Raw genomic sequence first — 16,117 nt, forward strand, 5'->3', positions numbered from 1 at the left:
GTTGTCAAAAACAAAGCGAGAGATTCCACTCAGACGAGATCTTCCGCGCAGTAAGGTACTTTTAAGTTGTTTGGGGTATACTCAAAATTAGGTAAATTCAACTTAAATTTAAGTAAATTAAACTCAAGGTTGAGTCACAGACAAACAGACATAACACTCTAAACTTCACCTTCGCTCATGTTGAAAACAGTTATTTTAATAAGATATTAGTGTGCAGGAATGCCACACTCAGTATGGGGGCGTTATTGTTCTTTAGAAAATTATGCGCAGTAGTCTGGTAAATAACTTAGGAAATTTGGTCACCGGTGCGAGTTTGTGTTGTGTCAAAACAGAAGAGCAGCAACAATCGAAAAGTCCACGAGATCATCAAACGTACTACATATTGTTTTTAGGATACTCAATAATATAATAATATTGTTTTCAGCTATACATGTTGGGTGCAATTTATTGCACGTAAGAACTACTGATTAATCCTCCGGCACTCGTGTGAGTGGCGAACCTAATCCAACGTCGCAAGTGGTGGAAGGATGAAAAGAAAAATTTAGAGTATTTTAGAGTTAAGAGTCTGAAAGCATTTCGTTTAAAAGCAAAAGTCTGAACGAATTAATTGTTGATGCTGCGAAGATTTTCTATTGAACAAGGTGTGGTTGATAGGAACATTCACTATATCTTTTATGTAGGATAAAAAGTGTTTGAAATGAATTTTGACGATAAGAAATAGCAAGTGAACCTTTTCGTATCAATTTTACTGACTTTTACATTTAGCTTACAACATTTAATTTTGATATAGATAAAAACTTATTATCACTTATACAGATATATGAATTCATCTAACCAACCTATAGTATAACATAATGAAATCCGGATGTTTCTTTAACATCACATGTTACGGGAAAATTTACAGAAACCAGCAATTTAGTTAACAGGTAATTTTAATTCGTGAATCGTAAAGCTGGCTGTATTGAGGATATGTTAACGACAACCTCTTCATCATTGCAAAAAATACCATATATCTGAAATTATGCTTTCCGGCAAAATGAGTTTTGAAATATGCGAGGAGGGTTACCATATTTCCTTCTTGAAACAGAACAGCATATGGACTATGTGTTTGCTTCAGACGGGAATGCAACCCAAAAATGGAAAACTCTAGCGATAGGAATGAGTGTTACTTGTTCACTTGAATTAAGCCTTCGATTTGGTGGCATTTTGTTGCTGCTTTGTTGAGGTCAGCTCATCCCTTAGGTATATTTTAGGAAATAGAGCTGGTATTTTACATGAATTTCTCGTTGTGATGGCTAGTACAAACAAACAAACTTTCGTTGCGAAGCATTCCGATGGTCTAGCTAGTTGTCAAAGACGACCAACGCAATCTTCGATGAGGTGAGTAAAGAAGTTATGCAGGAATGACGATAGCACAGAGAACAGACGTCCATCTTCAGCATTCAACTTGTGTAAAATCTCTAACGGTTTCGAAGTAGTTTGGATATCTAAACCAGGTGTGCTACTGTCGTCATGTTTTTTTTGTGGCTGAGTGCGACAGAATCGACAGCGGTTATTCCTCTACCCAGTCAAACTAGTCCGGAACCGATTCGGACTTCCAGCATGAATTTCAGCTCAAATGTGCCAACCGATAGAGTCGGAATCGGTTGTTTTCTTTGAGCTAGATTCCATGCTGAATCCATCCAGGATTTCGAACCGGTTCCGGAATCGATTTGACGGATAGTTGGGATAGGTTGGTGTGGCGGCGCTAGTGTTTTTCGTATATTAATTCAAATGTTTACACACGTTTTTTAAATAATTTTGTTCGATCATGGATGTCTGTTCTCTGTGACGATAGATAGCGCTAGTGGTTAGCTGGAATGATTTTTGAAATGTGATCGATAGAAATATCGAATTATCATTCAAAGTGTTATGTCTGTTTGTCTGTGGTTGAGTTATTATTTTTGCCGTAGTTAAATGGAAACTACCTTCAACACGGTTTATCTAATTTTACCTTCCTGCACGAGATTGAGTCAAAAGTACTGAATTTTAGGTAGTTTTTCGGTGGCGTGTAGGGGGCAGAAAGCGAGTATGCTACAGTAGCGGCCGTAGATACATGAGTTTTTTTGTAGGTAAGTCCACAGCAGTTTCGTTTTTGACATTGCACAGGGACTACACCAGAAGTCCCACACAAAATTGAAAATATTTGGCTATTTATTTCAACTTGAATTAATTTTATAATTTTATGGTTTCGCGTAGTACGCAAAAAGTTTTACATAGATTCGTAGGATATATGCTTTCATCAAGAGGATAATGGAAGGACAATGGGCGAAACCCCGATATGTGTCAAAATGGGCTCTACGCAAAGGTAAATGTATCCTGTAATGAATACGTACAAACTGATTAATCAAAATAAACTTGTACTTACAGAAGCACTTGCTCGTGCTCTGGTACAGGAATACAAGTGCGGTATCTGTTTAAACGAGTTTAAGACCAAGCAAATGCTATCAATCCACATAACTAACCATCACGGCCCAAAACGCGCACAGTCTTACAAATGGGTTAATCCGGCACTAACAGGACCGGCTCCACCAAAACCGCAAAAATGCGAAACTTGCAGCAGAGTGTATATGACCGAAGATCAGCTGCGCCAACACATAAACACTCATTTTCAGAAATCGTCCTACGATTGCTATATTTGTGACAAACGCTTCCCCGCGGATGTGCCGTTGATAGGTCATTTGTATTACGAGTGCGACACAGAGAAAAAAGTTGTTCCCCTTAACAATCCCAAACGGCCCGAAGCCGACCTGATGTTATATACAATTAAGCGTGTTAGGTGTATGGTTTGCCAAATACCATTTGCCAACCTTGAAAAACTTAAAAAACATATGGCAAAGAAGCGTCACATGGAGGTATGTAGAGCTTCAGGGAAGTTGGCTTGTGACATGTGTCAAGTCATTTTCCCAACTACTGATCGGTACGCTGAACATACGTGCGCGTTTGTATGCTAGGAAAAAATTGTTAATTCTAATGTTAAGCATCCTTATTCTGCAATACGAGGATTGTTTTTTTTTCGAGATTCAGGGACAGCAAAGTCGTGCGGCAGTCGAATTCTATCTGGCCACGTTTCTTAAAAAAATCAATACATCGTAATGCTGACTATTGCTTAATAGTGCATAGAAATAGGTAAGAATAAGAATAAAGAAAATATACCTTTTGAATCTATGAAACAATGTTTTACAATATAAATATTCATATTTACGTGTAACTAGATACTGTAGTTCTAGTAGATTATACCCCGAGCGTGCCATTTGACACAATGAACTTTTGCATAACGGGCAGTCGGCATAATTTTGAGAGATGGATACACTGCGGGTCATTTGGCATAATTTTGCGACAAGATCACACTGAAGGTCATTTGGCATAAAATTGCACAGTGCTACAAAATAAAAATATTGAATATACTTTTCAAGCGATCAAGTAAAGGTTTAGGGGTCTGGTCATCTACAACTCAAAATCACTGGATTGATTATGTAAAGTATGCTGGTAAAGTCTTTGTTTATTATAAGATTAGGAAATATGTATAATGTGATATAATGTCTTTTTCGCTTCATATTTTTGCTATTCACGCTAGTATAAGACCTTGGAAGGAAATGGCGGATTCAATGACACAGATTTCGATTCTATGAGCAGCGGTCAGCTGCAATTTTGTAGGTATCGACGCGGCGCGAGTTTTAAAAGAGGGAATGATACACTACCACTACAATGAAATCTGTACAATTCAGGAACTGTACGGGATAGCGTTGGGCCTGTGGCCTTCGACTGGCATAATTCAATTATTCAAGACTTGTTTTTATGATTATTTAACTCGACCAAGCACATCGATTCTTAGAAATGCTGAGTAGCCTTTTTGTGTCTGTGTGATCTGTTCGAGTCGAATCAGATGGCTTCGTCCCGATCCACTTGATCTAGTCCATCCGGCCTGCCAATAGGTGCCGAGGTCTGTCCAGCGATTCTGGATGGATCGTAGCTTCCGGTTCAACGGCGCGCCCGCGCTGCTAGCTGTTCGATGCGGCCTACTTGATTTAGTCCCCGGCGTCGGATCTAACCGAGCTATACCCGGTAGGTTGTCGAGGTCGATGCCAGTGGAGTCTGGCGTCCAGTTCGCTGGCTCCGCTATGATCCGAACCCGATGCTGTGTCGCGTACTACTCAACTGGTCCCAGGGCGATGGATATAGTCTATTCCAGCGAAAGGCGGCGGAATTTATCCCGAACCGGATTAGTTGTTTCACGACGGCCTTCTAGTCGGCGTCGCTGCTTTGTTGGTCCCTTCGCCAGTTTCTCTGCACCTGGGAGAGTATACTCGACACTACTCTGTTGACCGCATCCCAGATATGCGCATCATGGAACATCTCTTCGAGGATATTGTCGACTGTCACGCCGGACCTTTCAAACTTTTTCGAACCTAGGGCATTCGAAGACCACGTCTTCTGGCATCTATTGCACGATCACACACTCCGGGCCTTCAGCGCACGCATCGATGGGATTGATTGTCCCTCAATGCTGATCATCACGCGCTGAATTTTTTTACGCTTTCTGACCATCACTACCTCCGTCTTGTGGTGAGCCAGCTGGAACTTGGCGTCATTCATCCAGGTTTCCACGATGTCTTGTCTCTGCTAATAACATCTCTACTTCCGCGAAGGTCTGGCCGGTTATCTCCAGGACAACGTCATCTGCAAAACCGACGATCTCGGCTACTGGGCAGTAGCAGTTTTAACATACCTTTGTATATTATATTCTAAAGCGTTGAACCAAGTATGAAGCCCTGGGGTACTCCCACTGTGACTAATCGACCTATGCTCCGTCTTTGTCTCGTAGACCAGTACTCGGCTCTGAAAGTAATGTTTCATAACCTTGCACAAATAGTTCGGGACACGCATTCTGTGCAGCACTATGGCGATAGCCATCCAGCCGGCGCTGTAGAACGCGTTCTTGACGTCGATCGTCACCACGGCGCTGTAGCGATTACCCCATCAATGCTTTCTCTGCGCTCGCAATGACTGTGCGGATGGTGTTTCCGTCGAGGTCACTTTCCCGAATCCGAACTGCCTCTGCGATAATCCGTTCTCACTTTCAGCGTAGAGTATCCAGCAGGTATATAGGCCGATATAATGCTGGATCTCCTGATGGCTTCCCTGGTTTTGGCAGCAACACACGTTTCTGGATCTTCCATTTAGCCGGGAAGTAACCTTCGTCCAGGCATTTCTGCAGAACTATCCTGTATCCGGAAACACCAGGATCGCGGTCTTCAGAGCCACGATGGGGATACCGCCCAGACTGGGGGCTTCCTTCACTTTCAGCCCTTTCGTCACTATAAGGAGCTCATCGCTGGAGACTCGATTGTCACAAGCATTTCTCCCGTCTGTATCAAAGTACGGTGTAGGCAGCTATGTGGTTGGGTTGTGATTTTGAAAAAGGCCCTTGATCTTGGCCATCAAGCGTTGGCCCAGGAGTTAGCGGCCTGGTAGTTGCAATGTGTGTACCGCTCACTGACTCACCACTTCATGTTATCCATCAGCTACGCACTGTAGAATGCTACGTTGATGATGGATTCCCGACCCTCTTTACGGAATGTGCAAGCTTAACCTGCGTTACACAGCCTTACACCCAACTTTGCCAGGGCTTCCAACAGGCTGTAATCTCGTGCGTTGCGGTCAGCTTGCTACCCCACTCCACGGCCCATGCGTAAAAATCTCCACCTATAACAACTGGAGTTCATCCGACTAACAAGTCGGTTAGTGCGTCCAGCATCCGATTGTACTGCTATGGTGCCCACCGTTAGGAAGCATAACAGCTACATACGAATACGCCGTTGGTCCTGTCGATCACGAAGCCTTCGTGTGTGTTATCCACCACCTCTTGGACAGGGAATTGCCACCATCCCTTCCCCATCCACCACTGAATTACCGTTATCGGGAAGAACACAATTGGCGATTTGCGGCAAAGCCAAAATTAGTCATGCGACACCTATGATTCAGCTCATGAACTGGCAGTGATACAGTTTGCTTTTTTTCACCCACTAGTGAGTCGTAGCTTACTACTAAAACTTCATTTTCTTTTCGGAAAAAGCTTACCCCTGCCAAAATATGAATGAAACGAGTAAGAAATTTAGTTTTATTTGCAACTATTCTGAAATAACAGCCATTTGCAACTATTTGGCTCATACATTTCTTAGAAATGTAATCGGGGTATTATTGTGGTTATAAAAAATCGTTCCATAAATAAAGTTCCAACTCGAAACCGAGACCCAATCAGCACCAATGTCAAACTCCTTTATATTTTGAACTACGTAGGAGATTAAGTGAAGACTATCGGAGAGAAGGATCGGCTGTGCATGATACAAAGCTGACACTTTCCTATTAGCCGGATATATTCTTTCCTCGCGTGATCTGGAGAGTTTCATGAATTTACACCAACTCATGAAGGTTTAGCTTAACTTAGGACCAACGGGAAATGCTGTTGCGGCGGCTACGGTGCTCAACAAATTACATTTCGAAACAGCGCGCATATAGCTCTGCGAATAATATTAGAAACCACTATGTTTTACACTCTTTTCGCAAGATGTTTACTCATCATCTGATAAAATGATGATTTTCCTCTATTTTCATAAACAATTATCAACAAATTGATCGGTAATTTGGTGTTTAAAAGTCATTTTTTACCAATGTTTACAGAAAATATATGCACTATGACAGAACAGAATAAAATCAGCAACACTTTCCTTCCAGCGCTATCTGCGAGCGGTTTCAACGTAGAATCGCCAATACGGCTCTGAAATATTTGCAACGTCTAACTTCGTTTCTGTTGTTGACTGCCACAACAGGTACTGTGCAATGTCGCAATGGTTGAGATTGGGCTGGGTTATCTCCATCATCTTTGGCCTGCTTTCGCCTTTTTGTACTCCGAGCATAAGAGGCGATTTGTGCTAAATTCTACCAGGTAGGGATTGACAGGATCTTTGCACGGTTTATTTCCGAGTTATGTCACGGTTTTGCTCGGTTCCTGTCATAATTTTCCATAAAACGCGCGCGAGTGAAACCGAGTTCGCCCTAGTTCAACTAACCCGACAGGATGCGCGCCAGAGATGCCAGGTACTTTTTTCAAATGTCTGCAATAATAATTTTAAAAGTCTGGGAAGAACAAAAAATGTGAGGAAAGCTAGTGTAACCAAAAGCCTTTATATTCAAAAATCTGCAAATATCTGCAACCAAACTAAAAAATCTGCAAATATCTGCAACCAAACTAAAAAATCTGCAAATATCTGCGTCATCGAAAAAATCTGAAGCTTAAATTAAAAGTCTGCGAATTTGCAGACTTGTCTGCAAATCTGGCATCTCTGATGCGCGCAACAATCTGACTGGGCTGCCAAACCAAGATAGACAGAAATCTAGCAGAACGGTCTCTGCCAGAAAATTTAGTGAGCGTGCACGTAAACGAAAAACTACCTAATTGAGTACTTTTGACTCAATTTCGGATACCCCGGAAGGAAGGTAAAATTAGGTAAACCGTGTTAAAGGTAGTTTCCATTTAACTACGGCAAAAGTCACAACTCATTGATAAGTTTTTTATAGTTAACCTTGAGTATAATTTACTTAAATTACTGCAAATGGTTGAAAAACACTTTGCGGTTTTTAAGTTTATGTTTACCAGTGCATGTGACGATAAAAGCGGATTAAATTAATGCACGGATAGTGAATGCACAGAGAACAGACGTCCATCTTCAGCATTAAACTTGTGTAAAATCTTTAACGGTTTCGAAGGTAGTTTGGATATCCAAACCAGGTGCGCTACTGTCGTCATGTTTTTTTTGTGGCTGAGTTCGACAGAATTGACAGCGGTTATTCCTCGACCCAGTCAAACAAGTCCGGAACCGGTTCGGACTTCCAGCATGAACTCCAGCTTAAATGCGTCAACCGATAGAGCCGGAATCGGTTGTTTTCTTTGAGCAAGATTCCATACTGAATCCATTCAGGATTTCGAACCGGTTCCGGAATAGATTTGACGGATAGTTGGGATAGGTTGGTGTGGCGCGCTAGTGTTTATCGTATATTAATTCAAATGTTTACATACGTTTTTTAAACATTTTTGTTCGATCATGGATGTCTGTTCTCTGTGGTGAATGGTTCTATTGCGATCAGCTACGGAACAAGCCAGCTCTACGTGCGTTGTTAGAGCCAATGAGTAGAGATATACAGGTTAGTTTGAAACTAACATAAAAGTTGTTTAGAAATTTGATGCCAACTTTTATGCTGTCCATTTAGGTATGGCAAAAGCGCAATGGATGCAAAAAAACGACGAAATGACAACGGAGCGAGATACAGTGATAAGGCGACGTATCATGACGATAACGTTGAATTCCGAATCTGAGAAGATGAAACACAGTTCGGTATATGAAGTTGATGATAGTGGAAGGGACAAAAGAGCTCCTAATTTGTTTTTATATATAATGCTTGAAGAAAATAATAAATTGTTTATACGATACTCTTATTTTTTTACTATTCAACCATATAGTTCTTCAAATTAGTTATTTTCTACTTTGTACTCAAAAATGGGTACAATTCAATTTATTTAAAGCATAAAATTGGGTAAAAATTCACCCAATTTTTGACGTATATTGGTGGTACTCTTTATTGGGTATGTCATGTTTACCCAATAAATGAATTTTTCCCAGTTTTGTCGGAGATGGGGATTAGAATACGCAATAATGGGTATAATTTTTTAACCGTGTGTGTAGTTCGACCCCAGTAAAGTTCAGCTGGCAACGAACTGGAATTCTGGCTGGTTCCAGTTCTTATTCCGGCTCCAGTGACGCAACCGATTCTAACTAGAATCGGTTGTGTCGCTGGAGCCGGAATGCGAGCTGGAACCAGCCGGAATTCCGGTTCATTTCTGGCTGAGCTTAACTGGGACATTACATTTTGTTCTTACGCTCTTCTGAAACATTGTCCTAGATTTGAATAACTGCGGCATCAAAAAGGTAAACAAAACCTAGATTTCTGATCAAATTTTTAGAATTCAAAATATTTAATCACGTAGTCCATTTTTCGACCTGGCAAAGGGTATCGGATACGTTAAATAAATTACAATACTACGGGTGAATCTAAAGTGACCGAGTGTGACGCGAAACGCGCTCAAGAAACCAAATTGAAGATAAAGAAATAGGTAATTGTAATTTATTATTCGCAAGGTAATTTGTTGGTCTAGTACGAACGTACATACCTACCCCAGATATTTGCGTAACATCGCATTCTCCACGATCTGCGGAGACTAGGTACCAAAACAAAACCTATTAGGAGTCCTTTGTACTGTGTTGCTCTCATTTTTATTTATTGATTTTTTTGTCTAATTTGTAATTTATTAAACGTACGGTAACCTATTACCTACATGTATTTAATTTAGGTCAAGTTGTCTGTAATTTGTAATTTATTTAGCATTAACGATACCCTGGTGGTTGTACCATTTGTCAGGTCAAGGAAGCTAACATAACATTTCTGCTTTTCCTGATAAAAGCTTAATCCAGCAGGCCCGATTGATATATTACAAGTAAAGAAAAATTACATATAACTTAAACATTATTTTTCATATAGAGCTACAACTGGCAGTCTTGTACCAAGATTTTCATCGAAGTTTAGAGAACGGCCAACCATGTCTTCGGAGCAGCGCGAGCATTCCGACGGCGGTAATCGCTTATTCGACTGTAAGGTATGTGGTAGACAATTCCTTAAACAGTACAATCTAAAGCAACACGTTATCAGTCACACTGGCGAGCGCCCGCATAAATGTGATATATGTGACAAAGTATTCACTCGTTCAAGTAGCTTGAACTTGCACAAATTGATTCACACTGGTAAACGGCCACATAAATGCGAGCTATGTGGCAAAGCATTCCTTCGAAAGCATAACATGCTGCAGCACGCTGTCCAACACACTGGCGCGGATCTGTACAAATGTGAGATCTGTAGTAAAGGATTCTTTTTGAAACAGAGCCTTCAGCGACATTTTATAACCCACACTGGAGAGCGACATCATAAATGCGACGTATGTGGCAAAGAATTCTCACTAAAGCAGCGCCTAGAGCGGCACCTAATGCTACACTCAGGTGTGCGACCGTATAAATGTGAAATATGTGACAAAGATTTCATCCAGAAGCATCACTTGGAGCGACACGCTACCAGTCACACTGGTGAGCAAACGTACAAGTGTGATGCATGTGGCAAAATATTTACCATCGAGAGCGACATGAACAATTTGATTCACGGTAGTGAACGGCCCCATAAGTGCAAGCTATGCGGAGGGCGCCCGTACAAATGTGATTTATGTGGCAAAGAATTTTTGGTGAAACAAAGCCTGAAACGACACGTGACCGGTCACTCAGGTGAGCGACCTCACAAGTGCGATATATGTGGCAAAGTATTTACCCGACATAGCAGCCTGGTTTCGCACAAGTTGATTCACAGCGGCGAACGTCCACATAAATGCGAGCTATGTGGCAAAGAATTCCTTCGGAAGCATACGATGGAGCGACACTTTGCAACCCACACCGGCGAGCGAGTACACAAATGCGATATATGCGGAGAAGAGTTCTCGCTTAAGCAGCAGTTGCAGCGACACGTTGTCATACACTTAGGCGAGCGACCGTATACATGTGAACTGTGTGACAGAGGATTCCATCATAAGCATCAGCTGCAGCAACACGCTGCCACCCACAGAGATACGTTTTCTTCCAGCTGAGTAGCACTGAGTGACTGTGTAAGTGACTTAATCAAAATAAAATAAAGCTAGCGGTTTATGCGCTAGTTGTTTTTGCTAAGAGTGAACAACTTTTTATTTTAACTATTTTTTTCGAGTTCTTGAATGTACAATAAGTATACTATATTCTTTGAAAACAACGTAGTAACTGCAAATGAGACTTTATTTTTAATTTAGTTAAAAACTCCGTTGATTCTACGTTTAGTGCTTAAATCAGCAGAACCATATCCATCATCATATAAAATGTATTGAGAAATCCTCAAGTTTTACAATAGGCGTCTTGATCTTTTAGATATATATATTTCGATAATAGCAGGAGCACTGGCCTTCCGCATTTCCCTAAGCTGCGCCGCTTTCTCGACAAAAGCTGCGGCGATCAGTCCAACGATAGCAAGTAGATGAGAAAATTCAAATCGTCATTCTATCTAACTCCCTGTCAGTCATATCCGCACTGTAAAAGGGGAAGGTCGCGTCACACTTATATTCTGGTTATGTAGGGCACTTATAATGCACTGAACACGGTCTTCTGGGTGCTTCATCACTGCCGAAGAAGCATGTGTCGAGGCCGGAGTCCTACTCCCTTGCCGCTGGGAAGCTGCAAGGGTAGCCTTCAATCGGGCACTAAACTTCCTCGAGAGGACAGCAGATGACGAATGCCACCTACTCATCGTCGCAGACAACATCCACCTGGAATTCGCCAGCAAACTCCTCCCAACTATCACCCGACTACATCGCATAAGACCACTAACCTGGCACGACACTGGACCTAACATTGACGACAGCTTCACCCGTACAAAAAAGGTCGGAAACCCCACGAGAAGTATTCCAAAATATAGTCAACTCATCAACCGGAAATACCAACAACATTAAATTATACACCACCAGTGGACGACGGCTTCGGAGCGGATATCAGTGGACTGGGAAATGGGTTCTCCTTTCGACTACCGTCCTCTTGCTCAGTGTTCACAGCAGAAGCTGCAGCCATCACAGTGGCAATGGCTAAAACAGACGCAGGCGAACCAACCATAGTTTTAACCGACTCCTTGTCAGTCCTACGGGACATCGCACCAGGAACTTCATCCCACCCATTCGTACAAGCCATCGAGTCCCACCTAAACCCACTGATTCCACTGTGCTGGATCCCTGAGCAATAGCGGCATCATAGGTGCCGACCGGCTAGCCCTACACGGCAGACGTGCCCAAGTGCAACTACCAGAAGAAGTACCATCAATCGACATATACGGAGAATTTACCAAGAACCTGCGGAACGGATTCACTAACCACTGGCGGAGATCCCGAGGCCACACACAGAAGGTCAAGGGAGCTGCCGGGTGGGACAGACAAGAGTTAATCACGTCCACATCATCTCTAAGGAACCATCACTGGAATGTACCACATGCAACACCCGACTAACTGTTGAACACTTCCTATGCAACTGCCGGGAACTCGAGGACCTTCGGCGACAGTATAATCTGACCAATTCAATCCGAGACGTTCTGTCCAACAAACCGGTCTGGGAGGAAATAATTCTATTTTAAAAGGACGACCGTCTATACGACTCCACCTGAATCAACCAGACCAAACGTGGGCCCTCTGCCACATCTTCGTCGGCTGATGGAGAGGTTTTTCGCGGCCCTCACCAGTCAACTACAATTAATTCCAGCACTAGCGGAACGCAACCGACTGTGGGCCCTCTGCCACACCCCCACCGGGTGCTGGAGAGGTGTCCCACGGCGCAGACCTGCCAAGACCGAACCCTAGAAGACATCTCAATAGAGAAGCGAGGAACCAACTTGAAAGAACCACAGTCACACCACCGATGGGCCCTCTGCCACGCCACTTCACGGCAATGGAAAGGGTGCTCATGGCACTGGAAGACCACCATCAACCGAAAGTCCCTTCCAGCAAATCCCAACACGACCCAGATCAGTCAACACCGAACCCTCGAAGGAGAGGTCACCCATGCCCCTTTGTACCACCATCGAAGTGAAAACCAACCAACCGTTGATACTCTGCCACGTCTCGTAGGTGGACTGACTTCACGACAAAAGCAACGGCTAACTTCACTAGCCAGTGGATGAACTAATAACGCCAACTCGTAAAAATCAAGAGAAATAATCCTCCACGCCCTATTGGCAAGGATAACACTGCCGGTACTCGCATAACAGTCCCATGTGCAAAATCATCATGTCGAGAAAATGCGCCCAAAAGATTTTTGTTTTATTTTGTACCCAGTTGAGGTGCGTACGATTTACAACTACACTATGCCCTACCACCCTCCCAATCAGTTTCAATGATGTGCATTTGATCAGGAAAGTTGAAATAAAATTCACAATGCAAATATTGTTAGAGAAATAATTTCTGAGATAAGCCATGCATCATGCAAAAAGGGAAAAGAGAATGTGCAGACTCACCGGTATGTGACGATCATGTCCAGGAGGTCATCGTCTTGTGGGTCATCTTGGGACCAAGTTAAATCGCTCTGTCCTCTCGTGGCTGATCTCCGCCATCGTTTTCCTGCCGTTCCTCCGTGCTCTGAAAGTTCAATTTCCGTACGATCGATGTGCGACGATTTCGTTCAAAACAATGCGACCAAGCTAGCATTCCTTGTGAACGAGCGCTTCCGAATCGCGGCCTTGCCTTAGGTTGGGACAACCACGTGCCGCCGGAGATTCACCGATTCGCCCTGCTCCTCGTCGTTTGTCGTGAACAATTTTGCGCTCAGCCACCCCAACTGTTTTGGGGGGAATTCTTTCCTCGCTTATCAGCGGCAAACTGAACTACGGATCGTCACGGGCCAGTTCCTTTCTCCTGAGCACATGATAAATTTTCCGAAAGACCGTTGCCTTTTCTTCCTCTCGCGTATCACGCACTTGGTCGAAACGCATACACTAATGGGGTTTTCGATTGATTGACACCGGTGTAGTGGAGTGCACTGAAACTGCACCGTTTTTGCACTTTCTAGCAGAAGTGCAGAAAACTGGGTATGTTCCATTGACACTTCTGCTAGAAAGTGCAAAACCAGTGCATTCCACTACACCGGTGTCAATCAATCGAAAATCCCATAACACACGACAGGATCGCTACGAAGAAATTTCGCGTTTTAGCTCTTGTCTTGAACGGGATGCCCACCGGACGCACGCCCAGTAAAGTTCAGCCGGAAATGAACTGGAATTCTGGCTGGTTCCAGTTCGTGCACCGGCTCCAGTGACACAACCGATTCTAGTTAGAATCGGTTGTGTCACTAGAGCCCGTGGACGAACTGGAACCAGCCAGAATTCTAGTTCATTTCCGGCTGAACTTTACTGGGCGAGAGTGCCAAAAACGTTTTCGGCGATGGCGGTCGCACTATGACCCGACCTCCGCCGTACCTCCACTCGCGTTTTTCCTCCAGCGGGGAGAAACCACAGTTCTCGATCACACTCGATCAACTTTTTTCTCCGACTATCTCTAGGTTTTTTCCAATACACGGAAGTTGCTGCGGTGCAAACAAGAGCAAAAAATACTTGCTCCTTTTCACTTCGGTTTGCTACAAGAAGAAAAAGAAGAGAAGAACGGTTTTCTACCTATTTGCTTCGGAGTACTTCTGGTTTCTCCTTGTACTGGAACAAACCTAGGTTATGTTTATTTTTAAAGCTTATGCTTATTTTCAGTCACCCGTTCTTCCGGGGAATTTGTTTTCAAGCAAATTCCCAGTGAGCAAATTTTCTGGCAGAGACCGCTCTGCTAGATTTTTGTAAGTCGGTTTGGCAGCCCTGTCAGATTTCTGCGAGTATCCTGTCGGGTTAGTTGAGCTAGGGCGAACTCGGTTTCGCTCGCGTTTTCTGGCAAATTTTGACAGGAACCGAGCAAAACCCTGGCATAACTCGGACATAAACTGTGCAAAGATCCTGGCAATTGCTACCTGGTAGAATTTACCACAAATCGAGCAAAACATCTGACAACGATCTGGCAGGAAGCGTGCAGAGATCTTGGCCGTACATTTCTGACTAGATTCTGGATAAAAGTGAGTAGCATCGGTTGGTTTAACCGCTTCTGTCAGAAACGGTTGTTGCATTTGAGCGAATTCGTTGCCAGAATTCTCGCACAAATCGCGCAAAATGCTCCCAGAAACTCTGCCAGCATCAATTTCGCTTTGCTCAACTTTTGCTAACTTTCTGCTTGCCACGCTGACCGGGAATTGTTACTTTCAAGCGGGTCGTCAAAATGCCCCAGTTAAACTCATTCCGGAATCGGTTCGGATTTCTAAATGGAGTCTATGGATTCCAAATCAAATGCAACAACCGATTCCGACTCAGAATCGGTTGTTGCATTTGATTTGGAATCCATACTGACTCCATTCAGGATTCCGAATCAAATTCCGAATGGTTTGACCGGGGCGCACCTTTAATTTATGACCCATGCTCTTCTAAGGAGTCTCCCCGAGACTAATCAAATGCTTTATTGAATGCGATGCTCGATGTATCGACATTCTTCTCCACACTCCAGCTAGCTAAGGAACAAACTAATCTAAAAAACTACATAATACCGCCAGTGAATCTTGGCTGAACATTGCGAATCCGCCAATTAAAGATTGGCTATAAGTTTCCAGGTAAGTCCTTATCTCAAACTCGAAACCTTCGTTTGCAACGGCAAAACATTCAATAAACTCTTTATCTATTATTAGGGCTAAATATGTTAGAATTAACACTTAGAACTAATACTGAAGAAAGGACCCCAAGTGTTGTCGCGCAAACGAGATTATTCATTGCCATCCTTGTATAAGAAATGCATCGATGCATCGCGTAGGGAAGGTTGATGTTGATCTTAAAATCCCGAAAATGAAATGAAAAGAACACAGAAAAAGGGATCACTCTGTCTATTTACCAACCTCCCGCACCTAATTTACATAAGCATGCAATATGCAGTCCGATTAGCTAGTTTTGGTTTTTCCTTCTCACTTTCTCTGCGTTTAGGATAGTAATAAAATTTTAGAAAGCGGTACAAACACCGACAAACTGACATGACAACTAGAACGATTTCGGTGAAAATGTTTGGCAAATAATTTGAACTCGGAATAGTAGCTCTATCTGTATAATGAGTTACACATCATTACTTAACGTGTCCCTCGTTAAAGAACACTAATGTCCTCTAGTAAATGCCTGCACAAGACATATTCAAACGAGCAGAAGTTTTTCGAATTCAAATGAGCGGAACATTGTATATTAACTTTTTAAGTAGAAAGTATTGTGGTATTGACTGGCTTTGATCTCTGGTTGACTCCATGAAAAGTGAATCGAAAAAATTGAATCAACTTCAAGTCGGTTCCGACAGGATGAAGTA

General features: G+C 42.9%; 2 protein-coding genes across 4 annotated transcripts; both read left to right on the forward strand.

Annotated features, from left to right (window-relative positions):
- Positions 1-2,138: 2,138 nt before the first annotated feature.
- On the forward strand, positions 2,139-3,000 carry LOC131685462 (zinc finger protein 710-like). Its single transcript, XM_058969195.1, has 2 exons — positions 2,139-2,347; positions 2,410-3,000. Exons 1-2 carry the CDS (start codon positions 2,293-2,295, stop codon positions 2,991-2,993), a joined length of 639 nt encoding a protein of 212 aa, XP_058825178.1. The 5' UTR covers positions 2,139-2,292; the 3' UTR covers positions 2,994-3,000.
- A 130-nt stretch (positions 3,001-3,130) lies between these two features.
- Positions 3,131-13,103, forward strand: LOC131685452 (zinc finger protein 665-like). Of its 3 annotated transcripts, none has more exons than XM_058969177.1 (2): positions 3,131-3,168; positions 9,634-13,103. In XM_058969177.1, exon 2 carries the CDS (start codon positions 9,692-9,694, stop codon positions 10,775-10,777), a length of 1,086 nt encoding a protein of 361 aa, XP_058825160.1. In that variant the 5' UTR covers positions 3,131-3,168; positions 9,634-9,691; the 3' UTR covers positions 10,778-13,103. The 3 variants fall into 3 exon arrangements, with proteins under 3 accessions (XP_058825160.1, XP_058825161.1, XP_058825159.1); XM_058969178.1 differs by lacking the exon at positions 3,131-3,168 and adding an exon at positions 8,987-9,023; XM_058969176.1 differs by lacking the exon at positions 3,131-3,168 and adding an exon at positions 9,033-9,208.
- Positions 13,104-16,117: the final 3,014 nt, after the last annotated feature.

This window comes from Topomyia yanbarensis, chromosome 2 (genome assembly GCF_030247195.1).
Source record: "Topomyia yanbarensis strain Yona2022 chromosome 2, ASM3024719v1, whole genome shotgun sequence".
NCBI lineage: Eukaryota > Metazoa > Arthropoda > Insecta > Diptera > Culicidae > Topomyia > Topomyia yanbarensis.